This window comes from Larimichthys crocea, chromosome XIX (assembly GCF_000972845.2).
Source record: "Larimichthys crocea isolate SSNF chromosome XIX, L_crocea_2.0, whole genome shotgun sequence".
Lineage (NCBI taxonomy): Eukaryota > Metazoa > Chordata > Actinopteri > Sciaenidae > Larimichthys > Larimichthys crocea.
In genome coordinates this window covers 5,844,834-5,863,009 of record NC_040029.1, presented here as the reverse complement: position 1 = coordinate 5,863,009, position 18,176 = coordinate 5,844,834, and the positions used below count along the sequence as shown (strand labels likewise).

The 18,176-nt window shown below is 41.7% G+C and overlaps 2 protein-coding genes and 1 pseudogene across 4 annotated transcripts in view; 2 read left to right on the top strand and 1 right to left on the bottom strand.

Annotated features, from left to right (window-relative positions):
* Window positions 1-11,981, top strand: LOC104926639 (ras-related protein Rap-2a). 3 transcript variants are annotated; one of them, XM_027291745.1, is made up of 3 exons: window positions 6-846; window positions 10,762-10,937; window positions 11,072-11,981. In XM_027291745.1, exons 1-3 carry the CDS (start codon window positions 533-535, stop codon window positions 11,278-11,280), a joined length of 699 nt encoding a protein of 232 aa, XP_027147546.1. In that variant the 5' UTR covers window positions 6-532; the 3' UTR covers window positions 11,281-11,981. The 3 variants fall into 3 exon arrangements, with proteins under 3 accessions (XP_027147545.1, XP_027147546.1, XP_027147544.1); XM_027291744.1 differs by lacking the exons at window positions 10,762-10,937; window positions 11,072-11,981 and adding an exon at window positions 4,443-4,932 and having other exon boundaries at window positions 1-846; XM_027291743.1 differs by having other exon boundaries at window positions 12-846; window positions 10,762-11,981.
* Window positions 11,982-13,136: 1,155 nt separating this feature from the next.
* Window positions 13,137-18,176, top strand: part of mrpl39 (mitochondrial ribosomal protein L39) — a 10,463-nt gene continuing 5,423 nt past the window's right edge. Inside the window, exon 1 of the mRNA XM_027291742.1 lies at window positions 13,137-13,300. Coding sequence (XP_027147543.1) covers window positions 13,264-13,300 — 37 coding nt within the window. The 5' untranslated portion in view covers window positions 13,137-13,263. The remainder of the gene's footprint in view (window positions 13,301-18,176) is intronic.
* Window positions 16,940-18,176, bottom strand: part of LOC113748313 (ras-related protein Rap-2a pseudogene) — a 1,918-nt pseudogene continuing 681 nt past the window's right edge.

Below are 18,176 nucleotides of genomic sequence, written 5' to 3'. Positions count from 1 at the left end.
CAAAATGCGGCTCAACACTTCCCTCATATCCTTGCACTCTTTTCTGTGTGTGGCACTAATCACCCCCCATATCTTCCAGGAAACAGCAACATCCAGTGGATGCACCGACTCCAGAGGCGTGGATTTCCAGCTCTGTGCTCTTCTTCAGGATAAACAAGCTCTTTGCCTTTAACACGACTCAAGCCCACCGTGCAGAGACATGTAGTGTTAGCCTCCATACAAAGATGTGCCGTCTAGTTGCTTCTAATTATAGCCAATCTTATTCTAACCACACCGACGCCTTATTACATTATGGATGCCTCTGGAATGGTGTCCCTGCAAGATAGCGTGGGAATATTTCAGTAGAGGTTGTTGGCTGTGCGTCTCAGGGGCTAAATGTTCCCGCATCCTGTCAATTCACCCGCCTTCAACTGCGAGAGCATCTCATTTACCGCAGGCTGGTAGAGCACAGAGTCCAGGCCACTGTCTGTGCGTGGGGATGCGTTTCTTGTCTCCGCTGCTGTAGACTTGATCCTCTGCATGCAGGAGCGCTATGCGGGAGTATAAGGTGGTGGTGCTCGGCAGCGGCGGGGTGGGGAAGTCCGCCCTCACGGTCCAGTTTGTCACCGGGACGTTTATAGAGAAGTATGACCCGACCATTGAAGATTTCTACAGAAAGGAGATCGAGGTGGACTCCTCTCCGTCGGTGCTGGAGATCCTCGACACAGCCGGTACCGAGCAGTTCGCCTCAATGAGAGACCTTTACATCAGGAACGGACAAGGCTTCATTCTGGTCTACAGTCTGGTCAACCAGCAAAGTTTTCAGGACATCAAGCCCATGAGAGATCAGATCATCAGGGTCAAACGGTGAGACACTTTATGATCGATCATGATTGTGTTATATGAATATATATTCTGGTGCAGCAGGCAAGAAGTTATTAATGATGCTGTAGGGGCCTTTAAACACTCACATCCAGGAGGCAATATGGCCTCCAAAAGTTGGCTGTGTTGGTGAGAGGGAAAGGTGTTTCATTCATTCACTCATCCCTCTTCAACATTCCAATTAATCTATAATTAAAATAAATTATCTCCAAAATCAGGCCCCAAAATTGCCAACCCTATATTCCTTGCCAGATGTTGTGCTCGGTCCGGGTCCATCCATGTTCACTAGGAGGTAGATGCTGACACTAGATCATTGCTACCTGCAATGTCTAAGCAGGGAAAGTGTAACGCACACTCGCTATTGGGTATTGTAAAAGCCAATCAATATTTGCAACAAGTCCCTCGCTATCTAATGTACAAATTTGGAAGTAAACAACACTCTGCTTCCTGTTCCATGGGAACTATTTCTCATCTTTCTGGCGTACCCCCTGGAACGTCCCAAGGGCCCCTAAAAGTCCCCTTCGAAGAGCCACCAAAATATTTATCGTGTTTTTTTTCTATAATTAGATCCAGGAAATCATTTCAAACTTGCTCCCTCCTCTTCCTCCCCTGTCCCGATCCCTCCTCTCGTGAGAAGCCGTCCGACAGACCGGCTTCATGTGTTCTTCATAAGGGCCCCAGCTGCGGCTCACCTGTCATATATGAACCCGCTGAACTCTCACTGGGTTTGATAGTCTCTGTCTGTCACACATGACTAACTCTGGATGGCTTTGATCAGTTCAGTCCATTACTCAACAAACCCACTGAGCTCATCGCATGGCTCAGAGCTAGAAGATGGAAGAAAAACTGGGATCTTTCCTTTTGGAAGTGACAGTGTTTTTACTCAGAGACTCCCTTCATTAGTGTAATGACACTGACAGACTGCAGTTTAGAATATGTGTTTGGTTTTGTTTCTCATTAAAAGGGTTCAAATATGTCTTTTGGTGAAGGTCTATTTTGGATTTTTTATTTAGAAATCCATGTCAGTGTGTGCTGCAGTTATGATCCTCCATTTCGGTTGTATAAATAATGTTTTTATGCGTTTTGTATGAGGTTATGCAGGACAGTTTTCCATTGATATTTCATTATGATGACTAATGATGTCATCACTTCTGGCATCCACAGTGAGTCACTATCTGTAGGGCTCCAAAGGCTTAAAACTGTCTGTAGAATGAGAATCTTTGTAGAATTTATTTACACAACGTAATGCAGGAAAAAGAAATCTATTATTACTATTATAAAATGTTAAAGGGAAAAAAAGGACACTAAAGTTTTCCGTTCCATTCCACATCTTTTTCACGTGTTTCATAACCATGTCTGAGGAATAAAAAAATAAAAAATTAGCATCCTTTAACTTGCAGCTTGGCTCATCTCTTACACAATCATCCCATTTCCAGATCAGAATGAGACCTTTGGTTGTCTTTGTGGACAGCTGGGGTCATTAGTTTGCAGGAAAAAAAGAAGAGAACATGGACCAGAGTTAAAAACAAAAAAGAAAAAAAAAAGGCACACCTGTAATTTTGGGAAAGGAGATAGTCCGCACACTGAACTGTGCATGGCACCTCTAATTATTCATTTCTTTGTCTTTTGTTACTCCCATTAATCTGCAGCTTTTCATCACTAGAACAGCGGTGAAAAAAAAAGAGCATCAAGGTCGTGACACCTTTATTCAGCTAACTAACTGCTTATTGTGAAATAATGATTTATAATTGAAGCGGTAGTAGTTTGGTGCAGTGCTTCCATCCCTGGAGTGAACCGTGGCTCGGACGTCACAGCTGACGATGCACACCGGGGACGTGAGGGAACTCCTTTGAAATTGAAAAAATATAATGACGGGTAAAACTGTACTCTGCTGCCTCCAGCCAGCCGACACCCCAATGCAGAGGCCTAACACTGCACCAGCCGGCCCAGTCCTCAAGTGTATATCGATAAATATTTAATTCTTTTATGCATTTTGAAGATGTCACCCTCGGGTTGTGCGGGAAATGGGGATGGCTGTTTTTATTGCATTATGTTTATGTCTCCTTTTTATATAAAAACACAGCAGCAGCAGGTACAAACAGACAGTGGATGCAAATAAAATAAACATGTAAAAGTTACATGTGTGGACATACCTTAGTGAACACTTATTCTGAAAAGAAATCAGTCAAAATGATTAAAATACTTCAAAATAAAAGCAGCAAATCTTCACATTTGTATGAAAATTATTAAAACAATTATCAAAATATAAACTAAATGGAAACTAATGGTTTCAGGTGTACTTGTATAAAATGTCAGGTAGTTTAATTTACAACTAAAACATATTTTATAAATGCTTCATGTGTTTCGTATGAAAGAAATCTTAATTTCTAAAGTAACTGAAGATGTCTGATGAGTTTTACTCATTATACTCAGTGCTCGCTCAACTGATCAACTAATCCTGATTCTAGTCATTATTTTATGAAGTTATTTGTATTTTCTCCAGACCAAATCCAGTTATTCCGTCCCTGGTGTACAAACCTGAGCACGTACAGCTCCTTTAACAGATATGATTGTCTCATGATGATCATAGATGATCGTTCTCAGCGGCGACACATGCACATAATTACAGTTTGTTTAAGGATAGGAGGGATCAGTCAGTTAAACACATGCAGACATCCACAGGGTGTCCACGTTTTAATAAAACCGGCAACACAATCAGCTCCTGGTCTCCATTAGCTGTCTCCAGGAGATCAGCCTCCCTCCTCCCAAACTTCTTGCTGAGCCAGCAGCAGCAACAAGCATCACACAGAGATATAGTATGTGCCCACTCACCAGAACTTAATGGGATTGTGTTGGGTTGGAAGCCAAGTAGACATCAGGCCTCCATTAGGGAGTCCTATAAACCACAGTGCTTATGCAGGTTGGTGGGGGAAGCATGGGAAAGAAGTGAGACCTTATATGTTGCTGCTGTGTGTGGTTCAGGTGCTGTGAGGCCACGATCTCTCAGATTCCTGCACTCAGCATTATTACTTTCATTGTCCTAACCTGCAGGACAAGCAGGAAACACACTATAGAGTGATAGTTTGACATCTGGAGAATAGAGTTAGATGAGGAAACACCACTCTCGCATCTGTACCGTCACCGAAATTGGCGCTTTTGTCCAAAGTTGACTCAACTGTGCCAAGACTGCAGATTAATTCGAGTTCACACACAGCAAATCATGTCAAAATCATTGCAACATTTTAATATTTCAGGTCAGTTCAAAGGAAACAACCCAAAAAAACTGTGCACTACAACTTCCCACACATGTACACGTGTCCATATTTACCACAGTGGTATTACACATACTGAATCACAAAAATACTAATTTCTACCCAATGCTGCTTTAAGGAAATCTGTATGATGTATAACTGATGCATATTTTAGCCGAGCACACCGTCTCTGACATACTTTTCCCTCTGCAGACTTAAAGGGCCTCGCAGACTAACCAAATAAACCCCCATGTCAGTTGCTATCTGTGAAAACATCATCTGGGCGTAACCCTCCTCGTAATCTAATAATCTCCTCTCTTGCATGTAAAGGTTTATTGTTCTGTCCAGCCTAGGAGGAGGAAGCGCGTTCAAAGCACTCGAGCCGCGTTTTCACGCTGCACTGATGCTGTGTCTAATAGCAGGAGGTGAGCATCACGCACTGCTGAGTGGGAATGGGGTGGAGAGACCAAAACTACGTATCCCAGGAGGCACTAGGTACAAAGCAACTTCCTGACCTCAGGCTTTTAGTGTTTGCCATCAGCGGCAGGAGAGAGCTGTTACAGTTTGGTTTAAAATGTGAGTTAAGGAGGGCCACCAGTAAAGTGCTCATTGTCGGAAACATATTTACTGCATGCCTAAGTGTTTTAACCATTATCTACCATTTATCACATTCAAATATCTGAAAACACGTGCATCATTTCAGCGCTTCATGTTCCCTTTTTCCAGCCTGTTTCAGAGCCCTGATGAGTCAAATATGACACAATAAAAACGCAAGGGTCAGATAAAAGAGCAGCGGAATAAACGGTGAATTTCCTAGATTGCTAATCATCATGTGACCTCTCCATTGCTTTGACCTGTATCTGGGATTTCCCCACATTTAGATGGTAATCTCCTTTAGCCATGACTAAAAAAACTGGAAAACAAAGATTGATTGTGATTCCAGATCCTCTGGGAATGTGACAAAAATCAGTGCGTATTAGATCATAGCTTTGTAGTAAACTAGTGAACAAATTGTCTGGATGTGGCATCATACTACTTCTTACTAGTTCAAATTAAAACACCTCCATGGTGAAGTTGGTTAGAGGATAATCTTAAATCTAAAAGTGTTAACACAAAATTGAAAGAGTGGATGGGGTTAACGCAGCTGTCCAAGCTGTCGTACGTTGACTTTGACTCCTTAATTGACATATTTCTTTTTTTTTTTTCGTATATATGGAGTATTTTTTTAATGAGTGGGTCCCTATTTTGTTTGTATCTTGTGCACAATGTGATCCACATACCTGCTGCCAGTTTCACGCTGTTCCAATCAGTGACAGTTGGTGGTGATAATGCGCCAAAGAAAACATAGAAGAGTGCAGAAAGATGAGGAAGAAGAAGAATAGGAAGAAGTGGGTGAAAGGTGTCAATGGCAGGGAGTGGAGAAGCAGTGCTTTCAGTTGGTAATAATAACTCAATGGTGCAGTGGTAGAAGTTCATGAGCGCTACTTGTTGGTCATGGCAAAAGAAAGCAAACGAACGCCCGCTGTTGAATCGACAAATCAAACTGACAGTGTCCGTCCAGAGAAAGCCAAAACACCTAAGGATATTTGAAGCTCCGCTTCCAGCCTCAACACTCGCTCAAAGTGGGAATTTGGAGCAGTAAAACTATTAAGCTGCCATTTGGGTTTGCTAAGCACGAAACCCACCTTTTATTATTTCTCACTTTGAATTCCTGCGTTCGTTTAACTGCACAGAACGACGGGAATCGTAAAACTAATGAGGACTCGTCCGCTGACTCCCATACCGCCTATAGTGTCCTTGCATCCGCAGTAAGGAAAATAGTGTTATAGAGAGGAGCCGGGCTGCACCATTAAAGATGGAAATGAGGCCTGGGGTTTCATCATAAAAAAAAAAAGACTCTAAAGACGTTCTCCATCTGCTGTGCAGGCCCTCGCATTGTCTGCGGTTATGTTATTTTCTATCTTTGCTTTCTTACATTACAGAAGCTTTGTTCTCCATCACCCTCCGGGAGTCAAGACGGTGTAGGGCACTATAGTTCCTGTGATTTTTCTGTCCAGTCCTACAAGCAGATACATGCGTTCGGTTGGCTGTCACACGGCGTAGCCTGCTCCAACTGCTAATTAACAGCAGATGCAGAGAGCAAAGAGGCGGCTGCAGGGTTGGAGGCCTTCACGTTGGAGATGCCTAACTGTTCTTTTGTAATTTGCATGTGTGTGTTGTGTGCTGTGGGGCTCGTGAAAACGGGTAAGTGAAGTCACTGTAGCTATTTAGCACAGCAGGTAGTCTCAACAAGGCTGTTGTACCCTGAGGCTGAGTGGAAAATGTAGAGTCCATCTTTCTTTTTTCTTTTTTTTGTGAGTTATAAACACTGATTCTCCATGTGTGTGTGTGGGAGGGTTTGTGTGTTTGCCTTTGTTCCCAACACCCTGCAGAGTCACATGGCAGTAACTAGTTGTTGTGTGTTTCTGAAGGTCAAATGTGTATCAGCAAAAGTTATTCCGGGTAGAAATCGCAATTTAGTTTCCCCGAATTTGTGTAATACCGCAACTTTGCTAACAGCCAAACATCGAGCAACTGCAACAACACAAGAGCTCCAGCCTTTTATTCCACTGAGCTCTTGCCAGCGACTAAAAGTCAGTCCCAGATTTACTCTTGCCCAATGGCTTCTTGCTCAATCACTCTCTTCTTAGCCTCCTCCATCAACGTCCTCTTTGGTCTTTTCACCTCTGTCATTATGTCCATAGAGGCTGCTGAGCTCAGTTACAATACCCGCTTCTGGCTCTAGTCCCTTTATGCATTCCCATGCACTGCGGGCATGAAAACCTCCTCTTCCCCGGTGGTCAAAAATGCCTGTGGTACAAACATTAAGGCTCTGATCACATAGCCTGGCTAACAGATGGAGCTAACAGTAGCTACGGTTCGCAGCAGTTTACATTACTTTTTTTTTATTATTACTTTTTTGGCCTTTTATGCCTTTATTGATAGTACAGCTAAAGATAGACAGGAAGCAGAGACACGTATGATGCAGGATTCGAACCGGGGCCAGCTGCAGCGAGGACTACAGCCTCCACACACGGGGCGGATGCTTAACCCACTACGCTACCGACCACCCCAGCAGTTTACATTACTGTCCATCAGGAAACTCTGGTACTCAGGTAGTGGGGCTGGTTTATGATCCGACATGATTTAAAATCTATTATTTTATGGTAGAAAAGTTACACAGCGTTGCAGCATTTCAGTCGTACAGATGACGGTTTCATAAAACCGGAGCTCACCGGTGCCATCCTGCAAGTATCAGAGTTTTTTTATTTTTTTTTCAGCAATATTGTAGAAATCAATTCGGATTTCTGCATCCATATCTCCGTATAATTTCATAAGCCGTCAGCCACCTGGTGTCGTGTCTCCCGTTGCAATTTTAAAAACACAAAAGCTGCATATTCATACAGCTGGTAGTTTTCAGCCAAGCGGTCAAAACACATTCCAACTGTTTCTGATAATTCCCATAACGCACGGCTGCCAATTCGTGTGTTGAACTGGGAACCAAGTTACCAATGTTTGTTGTTTTTCTCCTGATTTATATGCAAACAGCATGCAGAGTAAGAGCACTGTGTGGATAGGTGGAACGCTGGCACTGGCAAAAAGTGATGGGAGGAAGAAGGATTCATATCATCATCCCCTTCACTCTCCCCATTTCCTTATAGGTGGCCGTGAATGTCACTTGATAACTCGAGGTAAAGATGTACATGTGACATGAAATGATGTCTTAAAACTGGATTAAAAAGTCATTTATCACAGAGAGTTATGCTGTTGTTAGAGATTTCATTTGATTTGTGTGTTTTTTAAAAGGGTCAGCGCACAATTAAAAGCAATTGCACCGGAGTTTGCCCACAGCTAATTTGCATCTGTTGTCCCTGGACAGACAGACAGACAAAGGACACTAAACAATAAACACTCCACATAAAACCGTCAATGTAAGATGAGACAGACTGAGAGAGATTCTGTGATACTGAGCTGGTGCAAAACAGTAACGTACTCCAAGTTTAATCCTAAACGCTGAGTGACATATTCTTCAATAACACATGATATCAGCCATGAGGCAACTTTTATTCGTGCTGTGTTGAGCGGTTTTTAGTCTCTCGTCATCTGGCGAGCAGGGAGCGATAGTTTGATGCCGCAAACAAACAGCGTCGATACAAACTCCCCACCCCGCCAGAGAGAAGCTGGCTCTCCCTGTGTCTTTGTAGTTATATATAGAGTTTCTCCTGCAAGGCTGTCAGATTGCATTTGTCTGTGTGGTGCTCTTCCTTGTTCACACTTCACACCCTCCAGACTCCCATCCCTTCAAACATGCAGGCCATACAAGACGCTCGTCCTGCTGAGGTCAGCTACTGTTTGCATGCGTGTGTCTCGGCCAAATGTCACGCTGCAGGGAAGTTCTTTTGGCATTTGAGCCTTTTCTAAGCGCCTTAACTCATGTTTATCGCTATTTTTGAATCATTTTCACTTTTCCGGAAGCTTTTTCTCACTTGTGAAATCCTCTGGGACCGTCGCAGGTCAAGCCCGACCAGAGAGCAGCACCCTTGAAACATGCAGGCACCCGCTGTCTCGCTCAAGGACACTTCACTAGGTCCAGCAAGTGTCCTCCACCGCCTCCTCCTCCACCCTGCTGCCTGCACTAATTTCCACCGGCGTTCGAGCCCCCTTTGGCTCACTGAAAGGTTTGCCAGCTCTTTTCTACGCCTCAGCTCTTCTCCCAGCTGAGCAGTGTGGCAGCAGGCCACCAATTTGTAGATAAGAGCTCATTTCTCAATAGCACCAGCAGATCAATAAGCCAGGCTCGGAATGCACTTAGGAATGACTGATGGCTGAGGCTATTAGGTGGTGTGTGCCATTACCTGTTGTGAGAATATATACCCTCTGTAATTGACATTCTGTAGTTCTTTAATCAGAGAAAACATGAAGGGCGTCTAACTGAAATGAAATATCTAGTACCTGAACAAAGTAACTGCCCTTATACTATAACAAACTTATTGTTCTAACATGTTAGAGCATTCATTTAGAGTCATGTTTCAGTTATTCTTGAGGGAAATATGTGTCTCTTTAGGTGCTAAATGTTAACTTTGTCTGTTTGGGGTTGGGTATGTTGCATACAGTTCAGATTTTGTAGACATTTTCATGGCTGTGGCCTGAAATATGTTATGAGAGCAACAAGAATAAACCAAAACAGTAAAGTAGCAGGCCGTAAAAAACCAAAACTGTGAGCTGAAAGACGCTATAACGCTCTATGAGGAGAGGGGAACAGATAAATCCCAGTGGATTTGTTGGACAAGCAACCCCTGTCACATAAATGTAATGATTTAATCCATCATTGATGTGAAAATATTTAATCAAGGGTTAAAATAAACCAAATTTTGAAGATTAGCACACAGAAGAGATGATACACATAGTGTATATTCATGTTTACATTCAGTGGTATCTATTCGTGGAGATGGTTTTGGTTTTATTGGTCCAGGTTTTGGGATTAATGCCGTCACCTCCATACTAGGAACTCATAATCATTCATTGAAACTACTAACTTTTTTTTTGGCCTTTTTATGCCTTTATTGATGGTACAGCTGAAGATGGACAGGAAGCAGAGATTCGAATCGGGGCCAGCTGCAGCGAGGACTATAGCCTCCACACACGGGGCGGCAGCTTAACCCACCACGCCACCGACCGCGCCGAAACTACTATCTTTTGAAGAAACCGTCTGGTTTCCACATGTCAAAACCTCCTTCTATAAAACCAACTTTGTATGCATTGGTTTAAAATTATATATCTTGTATCATAACATTACACTTTAAAGATAAAGAAAGAGCACCATGAGCACTGAAGCTCTTATTTGCCTCTTGTTAGTGTCTAACAACACTTTCTTTATTTGTAAGATTATAAGAAGATGTGTTTTTCCTTTAAACTGTACTGTACATGATATATTTCGATAAATAAAGGGACACACAAGAGCTGAAGCTAAATATTATAAGTAGAAAATAGTTGTTTCTAAGGTGCGAGTCCCACCCATGTGAGAGCAGCACATTAGCTTTATTCAATTATTCAATAACCTATACCATTACTCTCCCCCAGCCTGGTTTCCTTGTATTGATGGCTCAGATGGAAGAGGACTGGGATCGTCAGCCACACGCTGGGAAAGAAAGCTTTTGATCCGTTAATACATGCTTAGTGCATGATGGAAATGATGCAAAGTGGAGAGCTAACGATTTGAGACAAGAATTGCGAGACATTAAATGTACAGCATGCATGCCATGCCGACGCATATATAATGTATCCAGGAATAAAGAGAGCATCGCTGCGGCGTTACTCTTTTTTTTCTTGATGACGGTTTTCTAATGGGACCGCCTACTGATATTAGACACCGGAGGAGTGATGGTGGGCCTCCTCCTGGGAAGCTGGAACTAAATGTTTATCTCTCTCCTCTTCCTCCATTGTGCATTGTTTAAAACCTGTATTGTTTCAGCATCTGACAAATACAGATGTAGGCCAACAACGCACGCACGTCGTCACTGGGTTTACTTTTGCTTTCCCTCCTGCTTTCTCCCTTAGAAAGTCCCTTACTAGCAATCAGATCTGATATCACTCCCTCTCTTGTTTCCAGGTACCAGCAGGTGCCCGTGGTGCTGGTGGGAAACAAGGTGGACCTGGAGGAGGAAAGGGAAGTGTCCCCCAGCGAGGGTCAGGCGCTGGCTGAAGACTGGGGCTGCCCCTTCATGGAGACGTCAGCCAAGAGCAAGACCATGGTGGACGAGCTTTTCGCCGAGATCGTGAGGCAGATGGACTTCTGCCCTCTGCCAGACCGGAGAGAGAACTGCTGCCCCGCCTGCAGCGTACAGTAGCAGCCAATCGGTCTGCTGGAGGGGTGACGGACATGAAGTTGATTAGAAATTAGAATGCAAATGAATTCATGTTAGATAGATTGATAGATCTTTCTAAAAAAAAAAAAAAAAAAAACTCTTCCGACCTGCTTTCTGTATCTAGCAGTTTAGGCCTGTGCTGTGGTCAAGAGGCGTTTGGGGGATATGTAGCTGAAGCAAAAAGGGGGGGTTTAATTTCAACATGCATCGCTTCTCGGACACAGGGTGGATTTTCCCCTCGAAAGAAAAAGAACAACACTTGACCTCCCACGTTCACCACCGCTCTCTTGATCAACAGAGGGGGTTTCCCAAAGGTAGCACGGTGCCAAAACCATCTTAAAAGCCATTAACAAAGAGGATCATAGTGCTAAATTCTTTTGGGAAACCAGCCATAGGCCCAAGCAGGGATGGCAGTGTGCTCGGCCCCCTTTTTCTTCTGCTTGTGTTTTCTTTTTTTTGCACTTTTGGGACTTTTTTAGCAGTGCAAAACCAATCACCAAGTATCTGAATGGATGTCAAGTAAACACCACTGTGAAGGAGTTGTTTCACAGCAGGCCCGCCTAACAACGAATGAATGAACAGATGAACGAATGTTTCAAAGAAAACAAACACACAAAAAAAAAACGCACCTTTGGGGAAATTCATTTGAGAAGATCCCAAATGTTGACCATACTGTGGATGACGTGTGCATGAATCTGTGCTGTCACGCTGACACTGAGTACAATCAACCTCACCCAAAGAGACAGAACCAATCAATCAACTGATCATTCAATCAGTCAGTCGTTAAAATGTACGGACACTTGTCTTAACACCTTACAGACGATACAAAATGCCTTGTTACATTGTATGAAGTGAACATCAGTGTCAGTGTGTAGTTCATTTATCTTAAGTCACAACAGATATGTTAGTGGTTCAACGTCAGAAACACTTATTTTCAACAAAAAAATAAATCTTTATGCACAAATGTGTCGCGTGTTTATCATTTCTTTGTACATTTAACGATATTTTTTCCTCACTTTGTCATTCACAACTTCTCCTTTCACTTTAACCCCCTCCCAGAGGTCACACGATTTGCTCTCATAGTGAAAACAGCCTCTCAGCTTTGCTGTTTAGCAGTAATCTGGCACCATCATGGCCCTCGCGTCGAGATGATTTATGGTGTTCTGGGCTTGCGGCTGCGTTTCCCTGGGCCCCGGTTTGTCTTTGCCGCTCCTGCTGCTGCTGCTGCCATTAGTGCCAACACTTACTGCTGATTCTGGTGCTGCAAAAAAAAAAAATCCAACAAGCATTTCTCAAATTCTGAGTGCCATTTAGTAGTCCATTAGACGATGAAAATCAGGGACATGTGAGACTTTTGGAGTGCGAGATCATAACTTTGGATTCAATCCAATTAGTATAAGAGCGACAGTGTTTTCACCACATGGGAGACAAAGGCTGAGTAATTCAGAAATAAATGGCAAAGACTTTACAACACCTGATCACGTCTCATTGCAATCTTATTTTATTTCATTTATACCTTGCAGTTATTATTTATATCATGGTCACTTACTTTTGTAATATTATTTGTATCATGGTCACTTTCTTTGCAATATTTCTCACACTATGGTCACTTTACTTTACTATACTCTTTTTATATATCATGCCACTTTCATCCTCGGTACTTGTCTGTTTTGAAGGTTGTTTTTCGTGTTTACTGTGTAGGTTATGGATATTTCTGTCTGTTTATTGTGTCTTTTTGTTGCCTTTTCTACTTTTTTTCTAATTCTGTAGTGTATGCCACACTTCCCTCTGCTGCTGTAGTAAATTTCCCCATGGTGGGATGAATAAAGTAATCTAATCTAATAAAATATGATAAATTTGGGATGGATGCATATAGAAATATCAAACAGATACATTATGTTGTCTTGATGAGAGAAGATGAGTCTTTTGTCTCTCTGTCTGCAGAGGACAATAATGAATGCAGTCTCCTTTATGTGTGTGTGTGTGTGTATATATATATATATATATAAACACATTGAACTGTCCACCAACAGCGCCACCTGCTGTCACAAACTGGGACAGCACACGGACCTTTTTCCAACCACCTTCAGTTCCTATCCGGACCTAAATATTAAGTGCACACACTAACCTGAAGCAGGCATGTTGTCCTTCAGTTAGAGACAGAGCTGACAAACTGTTTATAAATTATATATATTTACACATTTAGTTTATTTTTATTTCATGTTGTTGTAGAAATATTCTTCTGAATGGCGACCAGGTCCGCGTGTCGAGCTCTCGAGCGCCGTGAGTAACCGTTAACCGTTAAAGCTAACCGTTAGCATCCGTTAGCATGTCAGAGATTTTTTATTTTTATTTTTTATTTTTCCACATGTAGAAAACTTTAAAAAACAACAAATAACAACAGACACGACGACAGGGAGGAATGTACAAGTGTGGCGTGCGATAAAATGTTAAATAAAAGATGAGAGAGCAGGTTTAACAAGGAACATGACGCACAAAACATTTAATAATAATAATTATAATAATAATAATACTTATATATAATATTTTATTTCATAGGCGCCTTTCTGTCACCCTAAAATAAATAAAAGCAGGCAGCGAATAACAAAAAGAACCATAAAAGTATCAAATTACAAGAATACAACGTTAAAAACAGGTTAAAACAGGTAGTAAAGTGTATTTAAGTATAATATATTCATGTTTAAAAGATGTATACGTGTCTTTGTACTTTTAGACTAAATGTAAACAGTCAGGATAAATAAATTATAGTAATTAGTGATGGGAATTTCAGCTCTTTTGGCTCCCTTACATTTTATTAATTGGTTTTATAAATAAAGGTTTTTTAAATAAAGAGAGCAGCAGTAGTAGTAGTGATGATCTTAATAACTTTAACAAGCTGTCGTCTTTTCCCTCTGACATGTCGCAGTGTCCTTCAGCCATAGCTGCCCTGCATGTTTTAGATGTTTCTTCCTCCAACACACCTGATTCAAAAGAGCTCGTCATCAAGCTCTGCAGTGGTTGCCTGGTAACGAGCCACTCATTTGAATCAGGTGTGTCGGAGCAGGGAAACATCTAAAACATGCAGGGCAGTGGACCCCGAGGACCAGGAGTGAGAAAACACTGGACTATTCAAACGTTTGTCCTGATGTTTTAGGTCTATTGAGTCTGGATAAAGACTTTTTAACAGCAGACGTAGCGAGGAAACTACGACACCGTCATCAATAAAGTTGTTTCCTGATCCCCGCACTTATTTTCTACTCTGCATGTAAATAATTTAAAATTTCAACTTTACAAACTGTGTAATGTGAAGTGTAACCTTGAGATGTTATAGTATATTAAGTTGCATGGTTGATTTTTAAATATAATCTCCCAAAAAAGCAGCGACACCTACATTTAGTCTATTATGAGTCAAGCTCAAAAAACTCAATGCTACACTTCCCATGATGCAACTCAGTAGCTTCTTTAAAGTAAACGCATAATAATTAATAAACCAATTAATAAAATGAAGGGAGCCAAAAGAGCCGAAATTCCATCACTAATTACTATAATTATTTATCCTGACGTTTACATTAGTCTAAAAGTACAAAGACACGTATACATCTTTAATATGAATATTACACTTAAATACACTTTACCCTGTTTTAACCTGTTTTTAACGTTGTATTCTTGTAATTTGATACTTTATGGTTCTTTTTGTATCGCTGCCTGCTTTTATTTATTTTAGGGTGACAGAAAGGCGCCTATGAAATAAAATATTATATATAAGTATAATAATAATTATTAATAATCTTATGTTTGGTGCGTCTGTTCCTTGTTAAACCTGCTTCTCCATCTGTTTTTAACATTTTACGCACGCCACACTTGTACATTCCTCCCTGTCGTCGTGTCTGTTGTTATTTGTTATTTTTTTAAAGTTTTCTACATGTGGAAAAATTAAAAATAAAAATAAAAAATCTCTCACATGCTAACGCATGCTAACGGTGACGGTTAACGGTTACTCACGGCGCTCGAGAGCTCGACACGCGGACTGGTCGCCATCAGAAGAATATTTCTACAATACATGAAATAAAAATAAACAAAATGTGTAAATATATAAAATATAATTAATAAACAGTTTGTCAGCTCTGTCTCTAACGAAGGACAACATGCCTGCTTCAGGTTAGTGTGTGCAGTCAATATTAGGTCCGGATAGGAACTGAAGGTGGTGGAAAAGGTCCGTGTGCGTTCCAGTTTGTGACAGCAGGTGGCGCTGTTGGTGGACAGTTCAATGTGTTTATATATAATAATATATAATATATATATATATATATATATATATTATATATATATATATATATATATATACACCACACATAAAGGAGACTGCATCATTATTGTTCTCTGCAGACAGAGAGACAAAAGACTCATCTTCTCTCATCAAGACAACATAATGTATCTGTTTGATATTTCTATATGCATCCATCCCAATTTATCAGATTAGATTAAATTAGATTACTTTACATCCCACCATGGGGAAATTTACTACAGCAGCAGAGGGAAGGGTGGCATAACTACAGAATAAGAAAAAAAGTAGAAAAGGCAAAAAAAGCCCAAATAAACAGACAATTTAATACCTACACAATAAACACGAAAAGCAACCTTCAAAACAGCAAGTACTGAGGATAAAGTGGCATGATGTATAAAACGAGTATTGTAATGTAAAGTGACCATAGTGTGAGAGAATATTCAAAGTAAGTGACCATGATACACTAATAACTGCAAGGTATAAATGAAATAAATAAGATTGCAATGAGACGTGATCAGGTGTGTAAAGTCTTTGCCATTTATTTCTGAATTATTTCAGCCCTCGTCTCCCATGTGGTGAAAACACTGTCGCTCTTATACTAATGGATTGAATCCAAAGTTATGATCTCGCACTCGAAAAGTCTCACAGTCCCTGATTTCATCGTCTAATGGACACTAAATGGCACTCAGAATTTGAGAAATGCTTGTTGGATTTTTTTTTTTTGCAGCACCAGAATCAGCAGTAAGTGTGGCACTAATGGCAGCAGCAGCAGCAGGAGCGGCAAAGACAAACCGGGGCCCAGGGAAACGCAGCCGCAAGCCCAGAACACCATAAATCATCTCGACGCGAGGGCCATGGATGGTGCCAGATTACTGCAAACAGCAAAGCTGAGAGGCTGTTTTCACTATGAGAGCAAATCGTGTGACCTCTGGGAGGGGGTTAAAGTGAAAGGAGAAGTTGTGAATGCAAAGTGAGGAAAATATGTTTGTACAAAGATGATAACACGCGACACATTTGTGCATAAAGATTTATTTTTTTGTGAAAATAAGTGTTTCTGACGTTGAACCACTAACATATCTGTTGTGACTTAAGATAAATGAACTACACACTGACACGATGTTCACTTCATACAAGTAACAAGGCATTTTGTATCGTCGTAAGGTGTTAAGACAAGTGTCCGTACATTTTAACGACTGACTGATTGAATGATCAGTTGATGATTGGTTCTGTCTCTTTGGGTGAGGTTATTGTACTCAGTGTCGGCGTGACGCACAGATTCATGCACACGTCATCCACAGTATGGCAACATTTGGGATCTTCTCAAATGAATTTCCCCAAAGGTGCGTTTTTTTTTTTTTTTGTGTTTGTTTTCTTAACATTCGTTCATCTTTCATTCATTCGTTGTTAGGCGGGCCTGCTGTGAAACAACTCCTTCACAGTGGTGTTTACTTGACATCCATTCAGATACTTGGTGATTGGTTTTGCAGCGCTAAAAAAGTCCCAAAAGTGCAAAAAAGAAAAACACAAGCAGAAGAAAAAGGGGCCGAGCACACTGCATCCCTGCTTGGGCCTATGGCTGGTTTCCCAAAAGAATTAGCACTATGATCCTCTTGTTAATGGCTTTTAAGATGGTTTTGGCACCGTGCTACCTTTGGGAAACCCCCTCTGTTGATCAAGAGACGGTGGTGAACGTGGGAGGTCAAGTGTTGTTCTTTTTCTTTCGAGGGGAAAATCCACCCTGTGTCCGAGAAGCGATGCATGTTGAAATTAAAATCCCCCCCTTTTTGCTTCAGCTACATATCCCCCAAACGCCTCTTGACCACAGCACAGCCTAAACTGCTAGATACAGAAAGCAGGTAGGAAGTTTTTTTTATTTTTTTAGAAAGTCTTCATCATCTATCACATGAATTCATTTGCATTCTAATTTCTAATCAACTTCATGTCCGTCACCCCTCCAGCAGACCGATTGGCTGCTACTGTACGCTGCAGGCGGGGCAGCAGTTCTCTCTCCGGTCTGGCAGAGGGCAGAAGTCCATCTGCCTCACAATCTCGGCGAAAAGCTCGTCCACCATGGTCTTGCTCTTGGCTGACGTCTCCATGAAGGGCAGCCCCAGTCTCAGCCAGCGCCTGACCCTCGCTGGGGGACACTTCCCTTTCCTCCTCCAGGTCCACCTTGTTTCCCACCAGCACCACGGGCACCTGCTGGTACCTGGAAACAAGAGAGGGAGTGATATCAGATCTGATTGCTAGTAGGGACTTTCTAAGGGAGAAAGCAGGAGGGAAGCAAAAGTAAACCAGTGACGACGTGCGTGCGTTGTTGGCCTACATCTGTATTGTCAGATGCTGAAACAATACAGGTTTTAAAAAAGCACAAGGGAGGAAGAGGAGAGAGATAAACATTTAGTTCCAGCTTCCCAGGAGGAGGCCCACCATCACTCCGCGTGTCTAATATCAGTAGGCGGTCCCATTAGAAAACCGTCATCAAGAAAAAAAAGAGTAACGCCGCAGCGATGCTCTCTTTATTCCTGGATACATTATATATGCGTCGGCATGGCATGCATGCTGTACATTTAATGTCTCGCAATTCTTGTCTCAAATCGTTAGCTCTCCACTTTGCATCATTTCCATCATGCACTAAGCATGTATTAACGGATCAAAAGCTTTCTTTCCCAGCGTGTGGCTGACGATCCCAGTCCTCTTCCATCTGAGCCATCAATACAAGGAAACCAGGCTGGGGGAGAGTAATGGTATAGGTTATTGAATAATTGAATAAAGCTAATGTGCTGCTCTCACATGGGTGGGACTCGCACCTTAGAAACAACTATTTTCTACTTATAATATTTAGCTTCAGCTCTTGTGTGTCCCTTTATTTAT

Bases quoted from the DNA above. Each gene is read 5' to 3' on its own strand.
- LOC104926639 (XM_027291745.1), top strand. From the start codon at position 533: ATGCGGGAGTATAAGGTGGTGGTGCTCGGCAGCGGCGGGGTGGGGAAG. The intron at 847-10,761 runs GTGAGACACTTT...TCTTGTTTCCAG, and splicing joins CAGATCATCAGGGTCAAACG to GTACCAGCAGGTGCCCGTGG. The intron at 10,938-11,071 runs TGGACTTCTGCC...ATGAATTCATGT, and splicing joins CGCCGAGATCGTGAGGCAGA to TAGATAGATTGATAGATCTT.